The sequence below is a fragment of the Miniopterus natalensis genome, chromosome 4 (assembly GCF_054644295.1).
Source record: "Miniopterus natalensis isolate mMinNat1 chromosome 4, mMinNat1.hap1, whole genome shotgun sequence".
Lineage (NCBI taxonomy): Eukaryota > Metazoa > Chordata > Mammalia > Chiroptera > Miniopteridae > Miniopterus > Miniopterus natalensis.
The window spans coordinates 27,543,814-27,568,543 of NC_142084.1; the positions used below are offsets into that span (position 1 = coordinate 27,543,814).

The 24,730-nt window shown below is 42.0% G+C and overlaps 1 protein-coding gene across 1 annotated transcript in view; it reads left to right on the forward strand.

The window, feature by feature from the left end:
• AFG2A (AAA ATPase AFG2A) overlaps positions 1–22,909 on the forward strand; it is a 235,958-nt gene extending 213,049 nt beyond the window's left edge. The window contains exon 16 of the mRNA XM_016203317.2: positions 21,686–22,909. Coding sequence (XP_016058803.2) covers positions 21,686–21,862 — 177 coding nt within the window. The 3' untranslated portion in view covers positions 21,863–22,909. The remainder of the gene's footprint in view (positions 1–21,685) is intronic.
• The last annotated feature ends 1,821 nt before the right edge of the window (positions 22,910–24,730 follow it).

Here is a 24,730-nt window from a genome sequence, read left to right on the forward strand (position 1 = left end):
ATTCTTACAGCAGTGAACTCAGGAAATTAAAAATTAACTTTGGAAATACCATTTCTTGTTTTACATCCTCTTTGGGGTAGTGTATTCCTTTTAAACCTTCCGTAGATCGTTGTTACTCTTTGGTTACAACCTGTCTCCTTTTTACCACCAAAGTTCTTAAAAGTCTGGCACACTTACTGCCTTCCTGTCCTCACGCCTGATTCGCTTCTCCAGCCCTGGAGTCGGGCCTTCCCCTCCCTCTTCCATCGCTGGGCTGATCTCAACAACTCTCTCCTCATCTCCCAGCCAGTAACCACCTTGAGGTCCTCAGCTGTCCTGCCTTCCTGCTGCACCTGCCAGGCTTCATACCTCTTCCCGAAACCCTCGCCTGCTTTCCAGGTGGACTGTCTCAGTTTTCTGGTGCAGACCCCTCTCCTGGTATGATACTGAGCTTGAGTGTCCCCAGGGCCCACTTCTTGGACCTCTTCTCTCCCTACACATTTATTGTTTTCCTTCTCAGCCTTCCTCAGGGCCCGAGACCGAGGAGACCGAGGAGGGCCGTCAGGAGCAGTCTGGGACACCTCCTCCCCCACTCTCCCAGTCCTGGGTTGCTTCTGAGCCCCTGGAGTCCCCTGTGCCACTGTGCCTTGCTCAGCAGTGTTCCTCCACATGGAAGGCCTTGCCACCAGCCACCTTCACACTCCATGCCCTTAAAGCCCATTCCTGAGGGGAAGGCTCTGTGATGTTTCTCAGTGCCCAGTAGGTGTTTCCTCTTCCTCATCTGAGCTCCCAGGGGGGCAGCCTGGTTTGGTAGGCGGAGCAGAGGAGTCAGGCAGACATGAGTTTACATCTGGACCCCACCCCTTACCTGTTTGTGAGATGGGCAGTTTTACCTAAATTCTTACATGTCACATTCTTCATTTATAGATGGTGAGGGGAGTGGGTTGGACCTTTGGATAAATTAGATGGGGGAAGTCTGGAGCACTGAGGCATCAGCAGTGGCGGTGGTGCTGGTAACTGCTTTCATCATCATTGGTATTACCTTTCACTCCGGCATGTTATGTTTCTCACGGGTCAGTTGCTTCACTTCCCTTTCTAAATAAGCACTGATGTAGTTGCCTTATTCCCCCTTCTGAATTCTATGCCCCCCTAGAGGTGTCTTTAAGCCCCCTGCTCCCCAAAAGCATAGAACAATGACCTGTGCCTCAGTTTTCCGGAGTAGAACAGCCCTTCCTTCCCCTACAGGAAACACTGGCTTCAGTGTTCTCATGATTCAGAGCTCGTCCGTTTGTAGCCACATCTTTGTATTTCAGTCTGATATTAGCATACTAGAAAGTCACTCTATTTTATCACACTGAATCTTGAAACTAGCCTTTAAAATGATTGCATTTGAATTCCTCAAAGACTTAAGATCTACATATTTAGATCTAAATAGTCTGAAGTAATTCTTTTTTTTTTTTTTAAATCTACTTAGCATTAGGTACATAAATGCTAACAGTAGTAAAATATTTAAAATAAGAAGATAAATTAATATATACTTAAAGTTCTTACATTAAAATGTATCTGTCTTACTTTTGATTTTATACTTTTGAATATATGAAATCAAAGCCAACTGCAAAGTTTTTTGACTTAAATAACTAGTAGTTTTTTTTACATATTGTTTTTTATTACAAAATCCTTACTTTCTATCTCTCAACATAGCTCTAGAAAGCAGACTGTCTGCTTGTGAGAAGTGTCACTTCTTCGTAAATCACATTTTGTGCTGGTTACAGTACCCTGTCACTGACTTGTCATTTGGGGCACTTGGGGGACCAGGAATGTGGATGAGGTTCTGCTGGTGGTTTTGCAGAAGAAAGTATGGAAGAGCTGAGCTCTGACTGATCTAAGTTTCTGACGGGAGTGCTGCCCTGGTGGGTTTGACTGGCAGGTCGGGCAGCCATTGAGGGGCCTTGGGAACAGTGTCAAAGCACATGCAGTCCCCAGGATGTCCCCTGACCAGGCAGTCAGGAAGCCTTTCTGAGCAGCAGTTGCAGAGCTCAGTGTTTGGTGGAGTTCTCAGAGCTGGAGACAGCTCTGTGGTGAGCCCTGGGAAGAGGTGCTCAAGAGGGTGCGGGCGGGGGTGGGGGCAAGACAGACTGAATTCACACTTCAAGTACTTTTAGGAATTATTTTCAGCCACTTACAAATATAAAATAGTATCACAGCTGAGAACTTTATTTAACATTCCATTTAGTGCTAATCTCTACTTAATCTCTACTATTTTTATTTGGTTACTAGGTATTTAGTGTAGCCCCATTTTGTGGAAGGCTGGCCAAGAGCACACTTCAAATCACTAGGTGTCAAGGCTGGCTGGACTGACTCTAGAACATGAGTGTAAAGCTCAGTGGTTCTGCAGCCTGTGGGAGAGGTGTGTTTTAACTTTTGTAAGTCAGAACAATCTGCCTACAGAGTATATATGATGTAAAGTTCAATACAGCACCTGCTCTGAGGCATAAATTCCACATTTGGTCAGAACCAAATTGTGAGGACTGAAGTCCTAACTTTAGTCAATATAAGTCCAATATCAGACAGTATTGTCTTCATTCGTTCCCCTTCTTTCTTCATTGTTCTCATTCATTCATTCAACATATATTTATTGAGCACCTACAGTGTACCAAGTAAGGTTCCTAGGCACTGGTGTATGTTAGTGAGCAAAGTGAACAAACAAGTCAGTGCTCAATGTGGAGCTTCATTTTTGTGAGAGGAAAGAGACCACCAACAAAATAAATTGCAGTATCATCTATTAGACAGCAGTGGGGTGGAGGTGGGGCGGGGGGCAGTGCAGGGAAGCAAGAACAGGTTATGGAGAGGAGGCACCAGGTTTCAGTAAGTTGGCCAGGGAAATCTCACTGAAAAGGTGACATCTGAGTAAAGACTGGAGGCCAGTGAGCCATGCAAGTGCTTATCCAAGGGAAGACAATTCCAGAATAGGGAACAACAAGCACAGATGCTCTGAATACAACTGAGCTTTTCATGTTTCAGAACGGCCGGGAAGCCAGTGTAGCTGGTGTGAAGCAAGTGGAGTGTTCTGTCCACCTGGATAAAATGAGAGGAGTGATTGGTACCAAATGCTGCTGGGCCAAGTAAAGTGACAACTGAGGGCTGACCATTGGATTATGATCTTGACAGAGCAGTTCAGTGGAGGATTTGAGTCTCACTGGGTTGATTTGAATTCGAATGGAAGAAGGCAGATAAAGACAACTCTCCCAGAAGTTCTGCTGGTGGCAGATTTGTGACAAGGGAGAGATTATGTTTTTAAGATGAGACATTACAACATATTTTTATGCTGGTGGGAAAAGTTAATCCTATGTGGAGGACACATACAGCAGCAAATCTTCACTTAGGGAAGAAGGAATTGAGTCCAGTGCATAAATAGGATGCATCTTAGGAACCCATTGAAGCAGGAAGGAAGGGTGGGTGTGCAGGGACAAGTTAAGGGAGCAGGTAGCATATTGAAAGTTCTTTTCTTCTATGCAAACAAACTTTTTTTCCAGTGCTTGAATAAAATTCTGTCATAAGGTCATTTACTCACTGTCTCTAGAGCTAACCCCATATTTGGCCAGCTTCTAAATTATTTGTGTTTCTTTTATTGAGCAAAAACATGTCTCCTGCAGCATGGGTCCTGGTTCTGCTTGTAGAACCTCATGAGCTCAACAGTTGTAACCTTTCCCCGAGAGGTGCTGTCGAAGACAGGAGGGCTGGAACAACAACTCACCCGTGCCTTCATTCTTTCTGGCTCTCACACCCAGCCCCTCAGTGCTGCTGCCTGGATGTGGTTTAAGCCCCCCTCACATGTGATCACTCTCTCTCCTAAGAGGGCCCAGGCGCACGAAATCAACTCCACTTGTCCATCAGGGATGATTTGTTGTGATCTTTGGGCTCTTGGTTCTCCTAGGCTTGTGCTTTACATATATTCAATATATCTCACACATCTTTACTCTTGACCAGCAGGCCAACAGGATTTCATCTCTTGTGTGTCCCCAGGGTGCAGCCAAGAACCAAGCACAGCTGCTAGGGAGTCCCCTGCACCCGAACTCTCCACTCAGTAGCCCCTTCTGAGTAGGACTATTATTTCTGAATTTTCACATGACTCCAGGTAAATCAATATAGAAAACAAGAGACATAATCAGATTAAGTGGTGTGAAGCAACAGAAAAGGGATGTGTTACCAGTGTTTGAGCCTGGATGATGGAGAAGGGTGTATCTTTGAGAATGAGTTGGTGAGGCAGGCAGTTTTCAGGTCAAGATGGCTTGTCTGGTGTTGGACACTTGGTGCTGTAGGTGCCCAGAGAGATGCTTGAGTTAAAGATGAATGTTTCAAAGGTATGTGCATAGGAGTGGTATTTGAAGACGGAGAGTAGATTGTAGATTCATTCTTTGAGAGGTCATAAGTAAAGACTAGAAACCAGGGGCTAAGAACACTACATCGACATTAGAATTGTCTGTGGCATGTGAGTGTATGATCCTCTGAGAATTAGAAGCACATTACCATGTATGTGAAAAATTTATGCAGGACAACCACACTGGTTTGAATCACCAGGATAAATAAGGAGTCCTGAATTTCCTTTTCCTATCCTCACTTCCCCAGCCCATGGTACTGTTCCTGACAGCTTAGGAGATGAATCTGAGCTGACCTTTGTCCCACCAGCAGCCCGGTGAGCGTTGCCATTTCTTTACCTGCAGCAGAGTATTGGCAGCAGCAGGAGCGCCAGAGGCCATGACGTTGGGAGACAGCGCCAGTAGCCAGACTTCAGTGAAAAGCCAGGTTATTCTGGAGCTGTGTCTAGAGCTGTCAGAGGCCAAGGTCTCGAAAGGCTGCTTAGAGCAAAGCAACATGAAAAATGCTAAGAACAGGCAAAAGGAGCCAGAAAATGGGATTTCTAACACCTTTTCTAAAATTTGGAACAAGCGATGGTCGGAAAAGCAAGATTCTGGAATTATACCCATGCTACAGGGAGTAGGAGCATCTTCCCAGGTTATTCCTTTTTTGCTGGAATTTGACTTTTGTCCTACTTGACTTCCTTTAGACTTTGTTTGACATATAAATAAGTCTTTAAAGGGAACAAAAGACTGGAAACCACTCAAATGCCCATTACTGAGGACCTGGTTGAATAAACCATGTAGCTGTAAAAGAAATGAGAAATAGCTCTCTACAACCTATAAAGTGATTTTCAATTGTTAATTGAAAAGGCAAGGTAGAGAAAAGTGTGAAGAGTATGCTAATGTTTATCTAAAAATGTGGCAAGAGGGTGTGGAAAGCTTCCCAGCCACAAAATAAGTGAATAAATATATCCCAGCCAATAAATGAAGAAGGAATAACAGAAATAAGATAGCACCATTTTACAACCCTTAATGATGTAAAAGGACTTGAGCAATTTATAAGTGACTACTAAACCATAAAAAGAAGGGCAACCAGACATCATATGCATCTCTATATCACCTGTGAAGTATTGTCCCAAAAAATCCAACCTGAGTCTGCTCAAGCCTTTAGATCTTAGTATGAGTGTACAGGAAATGCAGCAGACAGAGGATATGTTAAATCACACCACAGGGACGATGTTGGAAAATAAAGAACGTGGAAACTAGATAGGACGTATGATCCAGTTTCTTCTGCATAAATTGTATGGTTAAAGAGGGAGAAATATCCTTTAGATTGGAGACATATTAACTAAACTCAGTGTGTAGATCTTATTTTGAAACCAATTTGAACAAATTATCTGTGAAGTACAATTATGAATAATTGGCAAAATTTTAAGGCTAAATGTTGATAATATTAAGAAACTGCTATTTTTAAGTGAAATAATGATGTTATGCTTTTTTTTAAAAAAAAAAAGCATTCTTTTAGAGCTATATGCTGAAATATTTATGGATTAAATATTATGATTCTGGGATTTGCTTCAAAAAGTTTAGTGCAGTGTTGGGAGTGAGGATTAGAGTATAGATAAAACCAGGCTGGCCGTGTGTTGATCATTGTTAAAGATGGGTAGCAGGTGAATAGGCATTCACTGTACATTCCTCTCTCTACTATTGTATATGTTTGAATTTTCCCTAGTTAAAAAAAAAAGTGAGATGGGGAAAAAAGATAGTATTCTTCCCCTAAATGTTCCCTAAGGATTTCAATCTTGTCTCTCTCCCCTCTCTATTCTCTGGAGTAGGAATTGGGCAGGTTTACAGATGGGGGGAGGGGGACTGTTGTGACAGACACTTCAGATTCTTGCCCAGCGGCTTAGCCTGGTAGCACAGAGTCAGAGCTCTGCACACTTGAAATGCCATCCATTGCAGTCTGTGCCTCCTTCTGCCTTGCCAACATGCACTTCATTACATGCACAGTTTTAATTGAATTTGGGAACTGTCTCCAAATATAATTTCTACAAACTTCCAAACTAAGTAGCTCCAGACTTGAGCTTTGTAGTCTATCAGCTATTTATGATCCCTACCCCACACAAAAAAGTTGAGTTTTCATTTGTTTTTCTCTTCTGATGTTCATTGAGGCTGCTCCAGTTGCCAAGAAAGAAAATGTATATAACATAGAGATAACTTCTGACTTTGACCATGACCTGTACTGGAATCATCATCCAGAAAGAACAGCTTTAATTTTTCCTGTAGATTCCATAATCAATTGAGAGAACTTGACTGGTAGCCCTTGAGGCTTTTCAACCTTCTCCTGTTTGGATGATACGTGTAACCTGGAAACCAGTTGTACGGCCCCAAATCTTATCTGGATGCCAATGAGCAGCACAGCCCAAGGAAGTCGCAGCTAGGAACAACTGTCCCCACTGCAGCAGTCTAGGCACATGCCGGAAGTGTGACTAGCAGGGAGCAGGGGCCCATGCCCCACTGGGCACAGGTTCCAAAGTGACACCTTTTCAACAGAACATTTTGAGGTAATGTGTTGCCATGACAGTATTTGAGAGGAAAAACAGTGTGTAAGCAACAAAGTTTACCTACACAGAGAAATTGATAAAGGGCCCTTTTTATGTCATCTGTTGTTCCCCCAACCAGCCAACACAGGTCTGCCTCATACCATCTCCACTTCCAGTCTCCTCACCTTCCCCAAAAAACTACAGTGTTGCCATGTCACCCCAGGGTGATCATACACACACACACACACACACACACACACACACACACACACACACACACACACACACACAGTTGATTTGGTGCAGAGGAAATGACCCTCCTCAATTGGTCCCCATCATAGTACCCTTTTCCCCAGCCACAGTGACTATACTAGGCCAATCAGAGACTTTCATAGGCATTTTGGTTACTGGAACAGAAAAATGAGGACCTTCTTATGGCTAAAGCTATGAATTGCAAAACCTAGAAATTGCCTTGCCATGTTTTGTACCATGCAAGAAAAACCACCCTGTGGTGAGAGGAACAAAGCTGAAGAACAGAGAGAAGCAGAGGTGGAGGTTCTGACAGCATTTCAGCCCCTGGTTCCAGCGGTCTGCTGAGGTTCAGCCACACTCTCCTGTCCTTAGGTTCCATTAGGCCATCATAATGCTATAATAAATCCCTCACGCCCCAGCCCTGATTCACACTGGGTTTGTTCAGAGACACTCACAAACACTGTGCGAAAACTCCTGGGATTCCCCTTTGAATAAAATTGGCCTGGTCGTGTTTGTTATGGCAGTTAAAGAACACATAGCCTTAAAGTCTTTTCAGAACTTGGGTTTCCTCTTAAAGAAAGTAAATCAAAAGTGTTCATTAAAAGATTGATATAAAAATTTAATAATTCTGAGGTTAACCCAAAACTTACATAATCTTCTATGGGAACATTTGTGTATGTGTGTGGGGGTTTTAAATTCCATAGATATTACCAAAATGAGCAATCAGCAGAAAGATGTTTTAAAATATTTTGTTTCAGCATGTAAAATCTCGTTTTATTACAGAATTCTTTTGTTAAAGGCACAGCTATGCTGGGTTGCTGCCAGAATGATGGGATCTTAACAGCCCAGTTAATTTTTAAAAGATTCATAAATGGTGGGCTTCGGAACTACTGATGGTAAAATGTAGTTTAGTATAGTGCTCAGACTCACGCCATGCCCATGAAGTTATATTGCATCTGCAAATGAGTGAGTGAGAGAGTGTGTGTATGTGCGTGTATGCACACATATACATACATATGAAGGTAGATATGTTTTTTTCAAAGAGAACAGAGTTGATGGGAGAGAGCCGGCAAGACCTGAAAGTAATTCAGAATTTTTCCTGGCTCATATTCTTTATTGTAATTATAAAATGTATTCAGGAGACACTTTGAACACACCGTGTGATAGATGGTACAGTTTTATTTCCAGTTAGATGCCTGTGTGCTAAAACTTTGGAGGTACTTGTCACCAAGGTATAGTGCATCTGAAGCTTCGTGACTAGGTATCCAAAAGGGAAAACACAGCCCTTCAGAGGAAATTCTTGGTACTTGCTGCAATTTTGTCCTTTTTCAACAGTATAAGGTGGTTTTGTGTGTATATCTTATCATTCATGATAGAGAATACATAGACTAAGACTGAAAAATAATTTCTATTGTAGAATCCCCTTGTGTCCAGTTGACTCATCTCTGAAACAGATTTTCTCTTCAGTTAGAAATACCTACTGGTCTCTTTCCAGTGAGGCCCCCTTTTTTAAAAAAAATGGTTAGAAATCTGATGACAGCTCACCTAGATTAAAATGATGAGGTGAAATGTGTAGATTTAGTCCTGATATTTACTAAATATACACATTCAAATTCACTCAACTTTTCACCTTAGATTTTAAAAACTAGATAGGTAATCTATACTTTAAAAGTTCACCATTAGCCCGGCCGGACGTGGCTCAGCAGTCGAGCATCAACCTAGGATACAGGAGATTGTGGTTCAATTCCTGGTCAGGGCACATGCCCAGGTTGCGGGCTCAATCACCAGTCAGGGTGTGCAAGAGTCAGCTGATCAATGACGACTCTCTCATCATTGATGTTTCTATTTCTCTTTCTCCTTCTCCTTTCCTCACTCTGAAATCAATAAAGATATATTTTAAAAATAAAATAAAAGTTCACCATTAGTTCTTTAAATATACCAACTGCTGCATTTCTGATGCCAAACCAATCCCACCAAGTAATAATTTAATACACCTTCTCAATTAAAATTTTTTAAGCATGATTTCTTTATTATCAACAAGTGGTTTCATCTACCCTCTTTTTCTTCAACCCTTTCCATATCTGTGGATTGCTCTTATGGCCTTTCTCATCATTTTTAGTTTAGTCTTTACAAGTAGACATTTTAAAATCTTTCCTTAGGAGACTTTCTGGTTTTTTTAAAATTGCTGAACTTGACACAAACCTTATTCTCTCATTACAGTTCTTGCAAGGGAGTTTGGGTAACAGTAGTTAAGAAGAAATATTTAGGTTTCATCATCATTAAGATGGTGAAATTAATGATCAGGAGAGGAAAACATGCATGTTTTGGTTAAAGCTTTCATAAGCCGAGTCATCTTGATTCTCCATCCTGACCTGGCCTAAGAGTAACTGTAATGAAAATGATTGTCATGTCAATGATTGATTTTTACAAGTATTTGTAATTTCTTTTAAGTTATATCACATATTTTTTTATTGTTAAAAGGCAAGAGCTATATCTCACTACTGGCCTTCAAATTAGTAAAATTAGAGATTCCCCCTGCCCCTTTTTTTCCTTTTTAATGGACACATGGGAAATAAAGCTCAAAGTGTGTCTCACTCCTTATAAGACAACAGACCATATAATTTTGCAGAGAAGGAAACTAGTCCCTCAGTTTCTGAATACCTTGTGTGTAATGTTATTTCCAAAGTTCAAAACCAACAAACCGACATGCACTTAAATTTAAAATCTCACTTACAGGTTAACTAAAATCACACACAGTCCATGCCACTTGTAAATTCTAATCTTATCTTAGCAACTTGCCTTTGCATTCCTTAACTAGTGTGTTGAAATTTGCAGTCTTAGTGTCTTATTACCCTAGCTTTTTGTAACTAAATGAAATAGGATATAGGTCTTTAGGTTCCTCTTTGTGTCAATAAAAACCTCAATAGCACTTAGTTATACATAGGGGCAGCTATTGAATTTTTCTAGGACCCAAGAGGAAGATCTAAGAAAGCAAAAACTACCTGCCTTTACTGTGATTAACCAACCCTACTGTGTAACTCCTATACTATGCTAATTATAGCCAAATTGCATTCTGGCCTAAGTCACCTGGAAAGGGGAAGATAGATATTATTATGAAGCATTCATAGGATTTAAGGTTTGAAATATAGTTACTATAGTTCAGTGGTTCTTAACCCTTTAGGGGTTATGCTTCCTTTTTAGAATATGATGAAATATGTTGAACACTTTGAACCCTCTAGAAAAATACATATAAAAGTTTTCATGAGTTTCAGTATATTCTTAGATCCATCTAGATATTCATGGGTCCTAGGCCAAGAATCTATTATATGGTGAAGTGCTACTTGAAATAGTATCCAGTTCATGTAACAAGTAAGATAATGTTGCTTTATTATTTGAATTTAAAACGAAGTAATGTAATGTCAGCTTCTAAACAAATGGCTTATAAGCAACAGAAGCAGAGACCTCCTTGAAAAGTGGAAAAATAAAGAAGAAATGTGAATATATCCTGAGTATTTTAGAATATCTTATTTGAAGGTGATATCACTTACTATAAATCCATTTTTATTTATTATATGCTAGGAGAAAAGAAGAGCTTGCTTTCTTTTAGGACAATACTATTGTCAATGAGCATGGCATCCATAAATAAGTGTAAGATAATTATATTGTGTTCTCACTCCCTGTCACATGCTAATAGCATACTCCATGTTTCTCACCAGGACCTATTTTCAGATGCCCCTTAGCTAACTACAAATTGTCGAGTCATTTTTTTCTATTTAACACTGATAGCTATTATTACCATGCCCTACTCTTTAAAATGACCTTAGGGGTATGAAGCAAGGCTGCCAATCAGGCTGGACCAGCCTGTAGTTGCTTGGAGAATGAAAAAGAAGAAAGGGGTTGAGCTGAGAGTAGGGTGGGTGAAATGGGTGCAGGGGGTCAAACGTTAAAAAATTTATAAAATAAATACCTCCTGGGGATGTAAAGACAGCATGGGGAGTACAGTGAATATTAGTTTATTGTATATTTGAAAGTTGCTAAGAGAGTAGATCTTAAAAGTTCTCATCACAAGAAAAAAATTGTAACTGTGTGGTGGTGGATATTATATTGTGGTGATCATTTCACAATATACAGGGTAGGTCAAAAGTAGGTTTACTGTTCGTATGGAAAAAAATACAATAATAAAAAATAATACAAGAATAAACTTTCGCATACTCAAAACTGTAAACCTACTTTTGCCCCACCTGTATACATATATCGAATCATTATGTTGTACATCTAAAATTAATATGTTATTTATCGATTATACATCCACTCCCCCCCCCCAAAAAAAAAAAGGCTGGGTATAAAAGTTTTGCGTTATGTGCTAACCCCAAATACAATCATGTGCTGCATAAAGACACTAGTCCCATAAGGTTATAATGGTGCTGAAAATTGATTTTGCCTGGTGACATTGTAGCTGTCGCAACACATTCACTTGTGTGTTTGTGGTGACTCTGGTATAAACAAACCTACTACACTGCCAGTTTTATAAAAGCATAGCACAGACAGTTATGTATAGTACATAATTCTTGCTGATGATAATAAACAACTGTTACTTGTTTATGTATTCACTATACTATATTTTTATTATTTTAGTGTGTACTCTTTCTATTTACATAAAAAGTGTTTTCTGTAAAACACTATGTCATGTTACACTGGTGACAGCCAGCCTCATACATTTCTTGTTTACCGCATCTCTTCATTGCATCATTTTCTCTTGTGCTTGATTTAATCACATATTTTTTATAAATTTAGTGTAGCCTAAGTATACAGTGTTTGTAAAGTCTACAGTGTGTACAATAACATCCTGGGCCTTCTCATACACTCCACTTACTCCCTACTCACCCAGAACAACTTCCAGTCCTGCAGGCTCCATTCATAATAAGTGCCTTCTACATTTTTTATCTTATATACTACATTTTTACTGTACTTCTCCTATGTTTAGGTATGCTTAGATATACAAATACTTACTATTGTGTTATAGTTGCTTACAGCATTCACTACAATAAGTAGCATACTGTACAGGCTTGTAGCCAAGGAGCAAAGGGTACACCATACAGCCTAGGTGTGTAATGAGTGGGCTATACCATCCAGGCATGTGTAAGTGCCTCTATGATGTTCACACGACGACAGAATCACCTAATGGCACATTTCTCAGAACTGTCCTCATAGTTAAGTGGGACGTGACTATGCTCCATTCTGTGAGTGCTCAAAGAATCCAGCATCCCAAGCTAGACAAAGAAGGCTCCCCAGGGCATTCCTGAAGCTAAAGGAGGCATTTTTGTGTTGACTGGGGCCAAGATGGAGGGGGCAGTGGGGACAGCTGAGAGATAAGGGAACATGGGGTATGTTAAAACTGGTTTAACACCCCAGCCTACTGTCTCCCAAGCTTCCACCACCCTGGAGACTTGGAGAGGAGTCCAAGAGCAGCAGAATGTTGCTTGGTCTCCTCTCCCAAGAACATCCCTGTCTTGCTCTTCTCTCTCTGTCTGGGGGCCAGCCTCGAGTTCTCCCCTTCCTAGGTGCTTTTACCCAAAGTTTGCTCCCTCTTCCATGACTTCAGTAGCTTTCTGGTCATAGCTTGGCCATTGTGCCCCACACATTTGCTTTTTTAGTCCATAGTAGACTGTAATCTCAGCTGCAGTTAGTTGTCTCACCAGGAGCTGAGTGTGTACGTGTATGTATTTTTTCCCAAAGCAAAAACTAGTTTATATTTCTGTTCATAGCAGACCTCAGCAGAAGACTGTTTTGTAGACTCCCAAAGGTCAAGGGACATGCTAACCTGGTTATGTTTGGGAAGGAGAGCAAGGCCAAGGCTGGAGGAACTTCTAGTCTAGTAAGGGAAACAGACATTTACCGCAAATAACTGTACATCCTGACAGTTGTGATGTGAGGGAATAGTACCAGTGGCTACCAGACCATAAAACAAGTGACCCTAAAGCATCAGGCTTGACGAGGGGGAAGGGGGTAAACTTGCCTCTGGCAGTGCCTCCCAGTGAAACCTTCACTCTGAACCTGGGGAGTAAGTAAGTGGACTAGCCAGGGCTTCGCACACCTTGCTCCAGGAAAGGGACTTGGCTGCTATATTCCCAGGGCCCAGAACCTGCTAGTTGTATTAAAGATTTCCAGAATAATGAATGGGGGTTCCTAGCATCTGTTCGTCCTTCCTCTCATCCCTCTCCTTCCCTGCCCCCTGTTCCTATCCTCCTCATTTCCATACCAGTTATTGTATTCTTTTCTAAACTAAAAATACTCCTTTTTATTTTTTTATGGTTCTAGAAGCAGTAAGAATAAAAACTCCCGATCTTTCCAGCCCCAGAGCTCGGTGGAATGATTGATTCATTTGTAAATTTTAAAAAGTGTAAACTATTATGGGCTTCTCCATGCCAATAATAATGAAGGGTTATACATGGGATGTTCATATACTTCAGCTATATTTTTAGTGACCTCAGAATAACTAAATCAGTAAAAATTAGGCTTCCAAGGGTTTTCCCCCTATTCTCTAATGTCATTAGCCTTTGAATGTGTCTTTACAGAAATTTAAAAAAAAAAAAATATCTTTATTGATTTCAGAGAGAGGAAAGGAGAGGGAGAGAGAGAGATAGAAACATCAAACCCTCCTGCACGCCCCCGACTGGGGACGGAGCCCACAACCCGGGCATGTGCCCTGACTGGGCATCGAACCCCAATCACCTGGATCCTAGGTCGACGCTCAACTGCTGAGCCACACCCGGCCGGGCTATAGAAATTCTTGTTTTCTTTTGACTCACTACTGTGTATGGCATCCTAGATGGTGTGACTCCAACATAATCCCAGAAGGATTCATCAGTAGCAGCTTATTTTGCACACAATCCAAGGGAATGTATATAGTCCAAGGGCAATAGCTAGGTAATTTCTTAAATGTGTCCTCCCAAATCCTCACTTCTAGCCTCATGATGTAAAAATTTTCCGTGAGGTGGCATTTTAAAGGACTTTAACAAAATAGGAACAGAAACATAGAACTATGGAACAGACTAGGGAATTTCAGAGGGAAAGGGGGGGCAGTGGGGAGGAAATTAAGCTAAGAGCTTATGTGCATATATGCATAACCCATGTACACGGGCACCAGTGTGGAGAAGGCCAGGTGGAGGGGAATCAATGGGGGGGGGGAACATCTGTAATACTTTCAACAATAAAGATAAATGTTAAAAAGAAAAACTAACAACAATAAAACCAAATAAATAACAGGACTTTCAAGTAAGGGCCTCTTGCTTCTGCCCCTGAATTCCCTTTTTCAGTCTGCATTTTCCCTTTGAGCTGCTTTCCAGGCAGTTTAGGTAGCCTCTTGGTTCGCGCCTGTGACCATTGGACTTCATCTGCCATGCTGTGGCTCGAAGCTGCACTCCTGCAGTCACATCTTTCGTGCCCCGCCATTCAGCCACCCCTGAGCAGGCCTCAGTGGGGCCAGGAGAATGAGCGCCTGATCTCCCAGGTAGCCTCCCCACACACTGGTGCAGGTTGTTCAGCAGCAGGACACCACTCAGTGCAGGCTCCTAATCCGCCCCCACACAGGGAAGGAGGTGGCTGGCTGGGAACGTGAAAAGAAAGGCGGACCCGAGCGTGGCTGACACATAATGTCCCAGCCAGCTGCAGCCCAATTAGGCTCAACAGGTCACAGGTGTTCAGACAGAGGACGCTTTCAACAAAACCACTGTCTTGAAAATACCTAAGACTTTTTCAAGCACTGCAGCCCATTTCTTTTGGTGGATTCTTCAAAGCTGTTTAGTGCACTTGAAATACAAAGGGGTGAAAAGCACATTTAGGCCTCACTGGGGCCACTTTCCTCCCACCAGACAGCAGGAGCGGCTGGGAGGGCAGCTCTGCCTGTGCGTGGGCCAGCGGTGCCCGGGGCAGCCGGCCCCTCTGCTCTGCCTTCGACATCTCACACTCTGCTGTGCAGGCCATGTCCTGTGCGCATAGATCCCAGGCATAGGGGACACTTGTTACCTGTGGACCTCTCAGCAGCACTGGTATGCTGATTAGAGAAGGGCATGAGTCCTGCTCTCCACAGCCTCCGTCCTCATCACCTAAGGTCATCCTGTCAATAAGCCTTCTCTTCAGCCACAGATCTGAGGGCACCTGTACAGGCGATAGAGCCAAGCCAGGCTTTCCCTGCCACTTTAACCCGCCTTGGAGGGTGCAGGTCATCTCAGAGGGAGCGAGGAGCTTAGTGCTGAAGGGTGAGGCATCCCTTTTGGAAGTCAGCAGCCCCCAGACACCCCCCACAGCTCACCCCACCCCCGTCTGCCGGCCTACATCCTGCACGTCACTCTAAGGTGCTCTGCTGCTGCTGTTGTCTCAGTCTGTTCACAGTCAGGAGAAAAGAAGTGCACTACTACCCAGGCCTTGTCTGGATGTGGAGGCAACTGTTCAGGTCGATTGGGGTTTCTAGTCTCAGCGCACCAGGGAAGGTGGTGTCCTTGACACGAGAAGGACATGGGGCAGGCTGCTGCACACAGGATGAATACGCTGCAGCGCTTGCAGGTCTTCCCACCTGTTGATTCATTTTTCCTAAACATTCTCTGCCTTGACGACTGCTCTTTAGCACATTGTTTTCAAAAATGATTACCACCGGCTTAGAAAGTGCATGGGTTTTCACGTTCGCAGGGCGCCTACTTCTGTGTTACTAAGCTGGCCCACCTGTTTCAGCATTCCTTGTCTTGTGGATGGGGAAGAACCGTGGGCTGTGCGTAAGAGGTTTCATTTTTTTCCACATTGAAGTAAGACATTGTTCTCATTCTTCATGGCATTCAGAATTTGGCACAATTGCCTCTTTTACCCTTTTCGTCTAAAAGTGAGGTAATTAGATTTCCCAAAGGCTCAGTGGTCAAGAGCCTTCTGGTCCAGGGAAGCTGCTCCCACCCCTCACAAGCATGGCTGTCCCATAATCCAGTTATTGCTGAGTGGTGGTCCTCCAGGCACTGCTTTTTCAGAGGGCCGGCCCAGCATGAATCCGCCCTCCTGTGTCCTGTGCTTGCATTGCCGAGCTACTTTTTTCCTGCATTTGAAAACAATCATTTACTTTTTCTTTCAGTGACTTTGTTTTGAGGATTTCTATTATTTATGTTATTTTTCAGATATCTGACAGGCTTATTATTACTGCTGAACAAATGGAAAGAGAATTGCTGGCACATTGGCACCAAATAAATGGATGTCATGGCCACAGAAACAACAACATATCTTAGTCTAACTCTGACAGCGAGACCTTGAGCCATTGCTAGTCTTTTGTCTCCTTTGTCATTTCCCCAAACAGATAGTATTTTCACCTTTGCAGTGAGACACATATATTTTTTTAAAGTTTGGGTGTCAATATATTAGTCAAAACTGGAAAAGAACACAAAATAAAACTTAGCTTTACAGAGCCAGCTAAACAGAAAGCACCCTAACTGGCAGTTGGCTAATAATCTGTTTAAATGATGTAGTCTGCAGCCTCTGGGAAGCGGGCAAGATGGTGAAGGTTGGGGAAAGCTTCCAAAACCCTTTTTGCCAGAGAAGTTAAGGTGCTCAAGTGCCCAGAGTTTTCTTTGTAAATGGGTTAGTTTAACATTCCAGACAGTCTGTGATTCAGATTTGTCAATTCAGCTACATTTTTTCAGAGAGGTTCTTCTGTGCCCTCATGGGAAAAATTTGGCTGACCTCCTCACCATGGGGTCCCCAGCTCCATCTGCTTTTGAATGTGATGCCAGCAGAAGGTGAGCTGTGTGGTCCCCGTGTCTGCTATAGAGAGGTAGATACATATACATACACTCATCTCTTTAGTTTCTCTTACAAGCTTTAAAGAGTAATGAGAAGGTCTTGGTTTAAACTGAAGGCCCTTTTATTCAGTTTCTGTAGTATTCCTTCCCAAACAGAGATGTATTAGCACATTCATCTGAAAAGACCCTGCCTTTTCAAAGTTTAATACAGAAAAGAAAGTCCCTCGGCAACTAATGGGAGCCAGATTACTTTCATCACGAGGGAGAGTAGATCACCATTTGCACACATTTTTTTAAGAGCTTCCATTTCAGTCCTCTAACCCAGTATACATATTACTGCATTATTGGTAAGTTTTTGGGAATCTTTCTCAATTACAGTGCAGATTTACCCCATGATAACACAGCAAAAATGTTCTGTCCCTGTGAAACAAATTCTGATACCTAAGGAAGCGCCTCTCAGTAACACACATTTCTGGTAGAAGTCCTCATTTGTATTAATTCTAGGGAAGAGCTGGAGTCCCAGTAGTGCCCCACGTGAGACATTGCTGAAGATGACATGTTCATACATGATGTATATTTATGCATCACAGTGTTAAGCAATTTTTGTTACTGATTTTATCATTCCAAAAGCTTCAGAATAACTGACAAAGTCTAGGCCATAATAAACGTAAGTGAAAATATTAGAGGATATGGGCCAGATATGAGAAAGATGCATATAACACACACTTTTTGAAAACTTGTTTTTAATTAAAGAACCGTTGAGTTCAATTCAACAAATATACATTGACTGTTTACATCTCTGAGCACAAGTGTGTACTGTGACCACTGCCCTTTGACCTCATTAAACAGACTGATCCTCTGTCTTTTGCTCAGCCCTTTCCCTCTTCTCTCTGTTCTGGAATAGGGAAGAGCAAAAGAACAAAGGTCTGAGGTAGGCAAAAGCCACATTGTGCCTTGGCTAAATTGTTTGGTGTAGGTTAGCACCTCTCAGAGAGTGTGCTGAGGATAACCAGTAACCCTAATGATAGCCATTTATAGTTGTTCTGCCAAGAACAGGGCCAAGGAGAGTTCTGTAGGAAACAGAACTCTCTGGGTTAAAGAAAATTAAGCAGATCATCATTGCTAGGCTTCACAAGATCTTTAAAATTCTACCGTGCTTTGTGGGAAACAGTATAGACACTGTTACCTAAAACTTATTTGATCAGAAATACTTCCTCTGTAAGACACTGATAGCTCAGGGGGAATGCTGGCTTGGGCCACAAGAGCAAGCAGAAAAGGTGTGCCTTTCTTAGGAAATTCGGTCTTGCATTCATGCTAAAATCATGACCCCAGAGCAAACAGAACCTGCCATCATGAGATGGACCTCCCAAGAATACTTGCTTTCTGACCTGTCTTCTTTGGATCAGGAGAGAAGAACCAGTAGTAGTATTAAGACTTTTCCTTTTGGAATTTTCACTAAGAAGCCCTTTCATGGGGAAAATAAAGGAACTTTAGGAGTTGTGCCCTGTCAGCTACTTGTGCATCAGCTGCTTGTAAAGTGGGTTTAGAGCTTTAGAGGTGGCTGTCATTGACTAGCCCTCACTGCCATTGTGGCCCACGTGACTTCTGAAAACTGTTGTCATTATTTTTAGTGCCATTTTGATGATAGAATTACTCTTTTATTTTTAATCCTCCATTTTGGCAACTGCAGCTAGCTCAGTGTAATCCCTGGACTCCCTACCCACTTTGCCGTTTCTTTGCTCACCTTATTTCTTCTCCTGAGAATGCCCTTTCCTTTCTTGTATAATATTTAAATTCTGTCCTTCCCACTCCAGTTTATGAAGCACTAATTTCTTCCTTCTCTTCATACCAAAGCACTTTGCTTTTGCCTTGCTAATGGTACCTCTAACGCCATGCCACACAGGGCAGTTAACTGCTGTCCATCCCTCCTGGTTTGGGAGCACTGGAAGATAGGTACCGTGTCTTGGACATCTCTGGATCCTCCATCTGGCCTCAACTCGCTGTTGCACCAAGGAGCTTTTCAGTGGATGTTGATTGATGAAGCATGACTGGTCAGTTATTAGTAGTGCACTATTTCCTCTCAGTTACTGGTTGTATATTGCTAAGCAAATACAGGAAAATAAAAGTGACGGAAAGGATTGCCTGCCTAATTGACTGGTTCTTCAGGGCGTCCTTGTAAATAAAAAGAAGCAAGATGACATTTATCAAAGCAAAGTGTTGAATTCAGTTAGTCCTTCTACCACCCTAGAAACGCAAACAGCTGCAAACCCAGGAGGACACCTTCTTGTGAGGTCCTCGAGGATCAGGATTCAGCCACTGTTTCCCTTGTCATTGTCTCTCAAAGGTTCTAAAGGTCATCTCTGTCTAATCCAAACATTTCTCAGCACTCTAGTCAAAGCTCTGTCCAAGTTTTCTGTATCTCACAGATTTGTAGGTTTCCAGATTGGATGGAATTGTTAATTAGGGGTCAGGCCAGTACTAAATATTATAGGGAATTACTCAGACGTTAACATACACTAAAGGACTCGAGTTACAGATATCCAACCTTAAAGTGGCTGTGACTGCTCTGACCACATCTCACTACCAAGGCCCCCTCTGTCACTGCCATGGAAACTGCCACATAAGGGCAAAATGCAATTTATAGCTTAGAGGAAAAATCTACAGATGATGTGAAGAAAGAAAAGCTGATCTGCAAAGAGGAATTGCTCAGGGAAGCTGACCCCAAGGACAGCCTTTGAGGTCTCAGTGACCTGTCACTACCCACATGCCTCTACCTTGCCATGTCAGACTACCTGAGATTCCAGTGATTACAGGATTCTCAGTTTGATTACTGTGTATTGAAAGAAGAAGCCTCCTGGACTGTTGGTTCACTTTCTCAGATGTGCTGGCAGGATTAGCCACCTACTGGGTAGTTTTGTGAGTCAAATTCCACGAACTTTGAGAGGCTCCAGGCAGCCTTGCAGTCACCTGTCCTTTCTTCAGCTCAACCCAACCTCCCCACCCACCCACCACCACAATCCTATACTAGCTTATCTGGCCACTCCCTTTGCCATTCTCCCATCGAGACGTCACACAAACCCAAATTAGCCAAGCTGCATTGTACAAAACCTGGGGCACTGGTCACATAGCAGTTGATCAGCACATTCACGAGCAGCTGGCACACATGGTAGGTACTCAGTAAATGTTTGTAGCCAGGATGCTCTGGGTCCAGTGCTCTCTGAGCTAAGTCCCAGTTCTGAAGTGTGGAAGACATGGCATTGGCTGGGGGAGATGACTTCTCTGTTCCACTTAGCCTGGAATTCCTGTACTGTCAGCTGGACTCCGCCAGCCAGCAGGAAATTCGGTCCTCTCTGCCGCCTCCTCTCTGATTCTTTTTCATACTTTTTAGCCTTGCAACCATTGCTTCAAATTCTTGCCCAGATGATGGAAGTGCTGCTCAGAAGGAGGGGAGAAGGGTTGAGGCTGTCCACACTTGGTCCCTTCATGGCCCCTCAAGGAGGTCACCAAGGTCTCTGGAACACAGTGGGACCATTGGATTGCCAGGTTACCATGCTGGACATTCCACACTTTTTTGCTGTGCTTATTATTTATCATGTCTTATTTTCAAAATAACTCTTTTTGCACCAGAGTCTGTGATGAAGTTGTTTTGCTGATTTCTGAAGTTTTGTGTTTTCCTTGGAGTTGGTAGTCACTTTCTGGAAAAGCATTAACATGTAGGACTGTAGCCGTCAACTTCAGTGCTCATTAATGAAGCCCAGAACTAACAGTTACATTGTCGTAATTTGACAAAGCCACCTAAATCTATGCATGTTTTTTTAAAAGCTCCCTAAACATGCTGTTAAATCCCCTAAAAAGCTACTGAACTGCTTTGGCAGCCTTTAGCCCAGCATAAGCAGAGGAGCCCTTTTCAGTAAGTGAACAAACAGAGAAAATATGCTGAATGGCTAGACAAATGCGTTTCAGCTGGCTCTTTCATTTACCGATAGAAGGGCGCAGTCAGTATCAATCACTGTTTTCCCTATTGCCCTGAAAATCACAATATCTCTTTTCATCCCACAAGCTCCTTTCACCACAGTAATGTGTCTTTAGAATGACACTGCCATCAGCCTGCTTCCGCTGTCTGAAGTCCAGGGAGCTTAACACATTTCAGGATTCAAGACTTGAACCTGCCTCCCTTCCGGTTCCCCACCGCCCACTCTCCCCTCCCTCCCTCTGCCCCCCCTTCTCTGCCATTCTTTCAGCTTCCCTCACTGAGTAAACAGAATTCACTTCTCTGTTCTAACGCAGCTCTCCAAAGTAAACGAAGACAACTCGATCTGATATTCCCGAGATTTAAGAACTCATTAAAGAGATGCACATAATGAAATGCTTTTACATGTTGGTAATACATCAAAGGCTGAAAGGAATGTGGCGATTCTGTGCTATGGCCAGGTGTGCTGATGAGCCGGACCTCGCTCTAGTGCCGCCTTCCCTGCCCCCACCACACGTACACACTTGTCCTTTGTCGTCCTGCGTGAGACATGTGTGCCTGCGTGTCAGCTCCACCTTTACAGTTATAAGCAAGTGCCATATCTTATATATGTTGCTGCTCCTGGTTCTGAGTACTTAATGCACTTTGGAATGAAGGTGATTACTTTTTATCCTTTTGAAAATTTAAGTGGACTAGCTCTTGAAGATAAAGTTTAGCAATGTGCTTATAGTTGTAGAAGTTACACCAGATGAATGTTTGAAATGCTACATTTCTAGAAACCAGTACTGATTGCTTTCTCTCTCCCATCAGGTCATCGCTGTCTGTAGAGAGGCCGCCCTTCTGGCGTTGGAAGAAGACATTAAAGCCAAATGCATCAGGAGAAAACATTTCACTCAAGCCTTGAGCACTGTGACACCCAGAATTCCGGAGTCACTGAGACGTTTCTATGAAGATTATCAAGAGAAGAGTGGGCTTCATACACTCTGAAAAAACATACATGTTTGTTATGCTAAAAATGCTTCCTAGAGAAAACTTGTTTCATTTTAAAATTTTGTGTTGAGAGTGTTAAAAAAGAAATTTTTTAAAAACAAAATGGCTGAAATTTGTTGACTGGAATTAAAGTACTTCAGTTCTTGTAGACATTTTAAATCATATAGATACAATGAAAATCTCTGGACAGGAGTTTAAATCAGTTTTATCTGGAAATGTGTGCTGAGTTTTAAAATACAAACTTCTAGCTTTTTCATTTTTGACCTGGTTCCTTCATCCCATGAAATGCTTTCCTTACTTCAGAACCTCATTTCAGTGCATTCCAAAATGCCAAATGTGGGCATCAGTTTTGTACAAGAACAAAGTTAATGCATGTAGATGAACACATGGTGGGAAATATTTACAAATCTTTATTTTTTAAGGCCAAACAATGAAATGGCCAAATGCACCAGCCAAGTTTATGTGGCCTTGTTTCCAAAAACATATTGGTTCTCATTATAATTCATACTTGCATTTTTGCTTTAGCCATGTTAATCTGTACTTATGGCAATTAAAGAAAAAAGAATTAAAAGAGTCATTTCATATACTGTCATACCCTTTGAAAATTTAAAAAATTGGAAATATAAGCCTAGTCCAGGCCTAGAACAGTAGACTTGGGTTTGTTTTTTTCATCAAATGCTACAAATAAATTATATGAAGTGTTCATGTTTTAACTTGTACACATTTTCAGGTCACCAATAAACTTTTCAGTTAAAAGATGAACCAAATTGTACTGTCAATCATATTGTCTTGTGTTGCATTCTAAATATGTGTATTTATACTCCTGGTTATTTTATCCTTGGAATTTCTTGACACTTAAGTGCCCCATACATATCCTTGAAAAGTTGTTGGACATTGATTCCCTGACTTCCTGGCAGTGGAAAGACTGCACTTAAACCTGCTCACTGTAGATCTTCGAAAATTCCAGAAAGAATTGAGGCAAGAAATACCTGATTATCAAAATAATGGGGCTCTACAGTTTTGTGGTGGCAAATATTCTGAACTCGTGTCCCAACTACTTCATTCTGTACTATCAGAAGTGGATTTGCAAGGCTTTTTCCCAGACTCCATTGGTTTATTAGTACATAAAACCACCTGAGGGAAGAAAAATATTACTACTATTTAGAACTGCTGTCAAATATAGTAGACACTAGTCACATGAAACTATTTAAGTTTAAACTTTAACTGAAATTAAATAGTATTAAAAATTTTAGTTCATCAGACATGTTAGCCACATTTCAAGTACTCAATAGCCACATGTGACGAGTGCCTGCCATGTTGGACAGAAAAGATTGTAGGACATTCCATCACTCAGAAATTCTATTGGACTCTGCTGACTTAGGAAATAAGGCTTACATGTTGAAATAAGAACCTCAAAATTACTTTTGTGCTTCCTGTTTTCCCTTTGCTTGTTAGAGGAGCATAACTTTCCTGTAAGTGGCTGAGGGCACAAGAAAATAAGACAATTTTTTCTCCAAAGGCCTGAACATGAAAATTAAAGAAACCCCATTGCTAATAAAATAAAAACCAGAACAGTAAGCTTGAACCGACACTGAGGTTTTCGGGCTGCAGGCTGGGTGGGGGGAGGAGGGTAGCAACCTCCGTCAGCAAGAAGTTCAGATGGTCAAGGTCGCTCAGACTTTTCAGCCCATACGACATAGGAAGTTATAACTGAGCCTCATACTTAATGCTGGATCTTTAAAGACCTTCAGTGTAAAAGCAACTAGAAAAGAAATCTTCCTACCGGCAGGGAGACCTCAAAAAGCCTCTCTTCGATGGTCGGCGATTTGGATTAAAGAAGAAAAAAGGCTCCTCTGAGAACTCTGATTGGACCCTCCTAACCATGACTTCAGGGTTTGAATTCACAAGACCTTTGTGATACAGAAGCTCAAAGCCTAGAAATTAACAGCAAACCATGGATCTGAGCTAGAAATATCCTTGGGATGACTAGCAGTTGCACCAGTTGGAGGAACAGATCCTCAGCCCGGCCGCAGGATTCCAGCACCTAAGACCCTGCCTACAGTGCTTATAATCCCAAAGGATTGGGAGCAGTGGATCCCCCACTCTGCCATTGGAGCATGAATGGTACAGCCACTTCAGAAAGTAACTGGCATGTCTAGTCATGTTGAAGACCCTGTAACTCAACAGTTCTTGTGTATCTCAGGGCAAGTTGTGTTCAATGAGGAAATGAATCAGAAAATCATGGCACCATTATTTGTAAGTAGTAAGAAACTGGAAACAACCTAAATATCCACCAATAAAAGAGTGGACTTCTATGGAATAGCCGTACAATGCAGTATTTAGAGCAGTAAAAAATAGAGCTTCACATAAAACAGGTGAATCTCAAAAACAAAAAGAATATTTCAGAAGGATACTTAGAATACTTATTTAATGTTTAAGGCATGCAAAATACTATATGTTGTTTTTGGGATATGCAGTAAAAGACTACCTGAATGGAAATGAAAAGCACCAAATACTGAGGAGGAATTTCCTTGGGGGAGAAGTTGGAAAGTTTCCTGTCTTAAGGTGGGTGATGGGGGTGCAAGTATTGATTGTAATACAGTCTACACTTTTTGTATGCCTAAGTATTTCATGATAATTTTTAAAAGATGTTGCAGTTCAAGGGCAAAATGCATCTGTGACCATGACTGCGTTCTGTCAGCGTCGCAATCATATCATTGAACCTAATTCCCTGCGCTTCCGATGCAGTCCTCAGTGATCCCAACCCCACGAGTCTGGAAAATCAGGAGCACCAGGTGTGATAGAATGAAATGCAGGAAGGCTAGTAAAAGGTCAGGCTTCTAGGGCCCAGGAAACAAGTTGAGA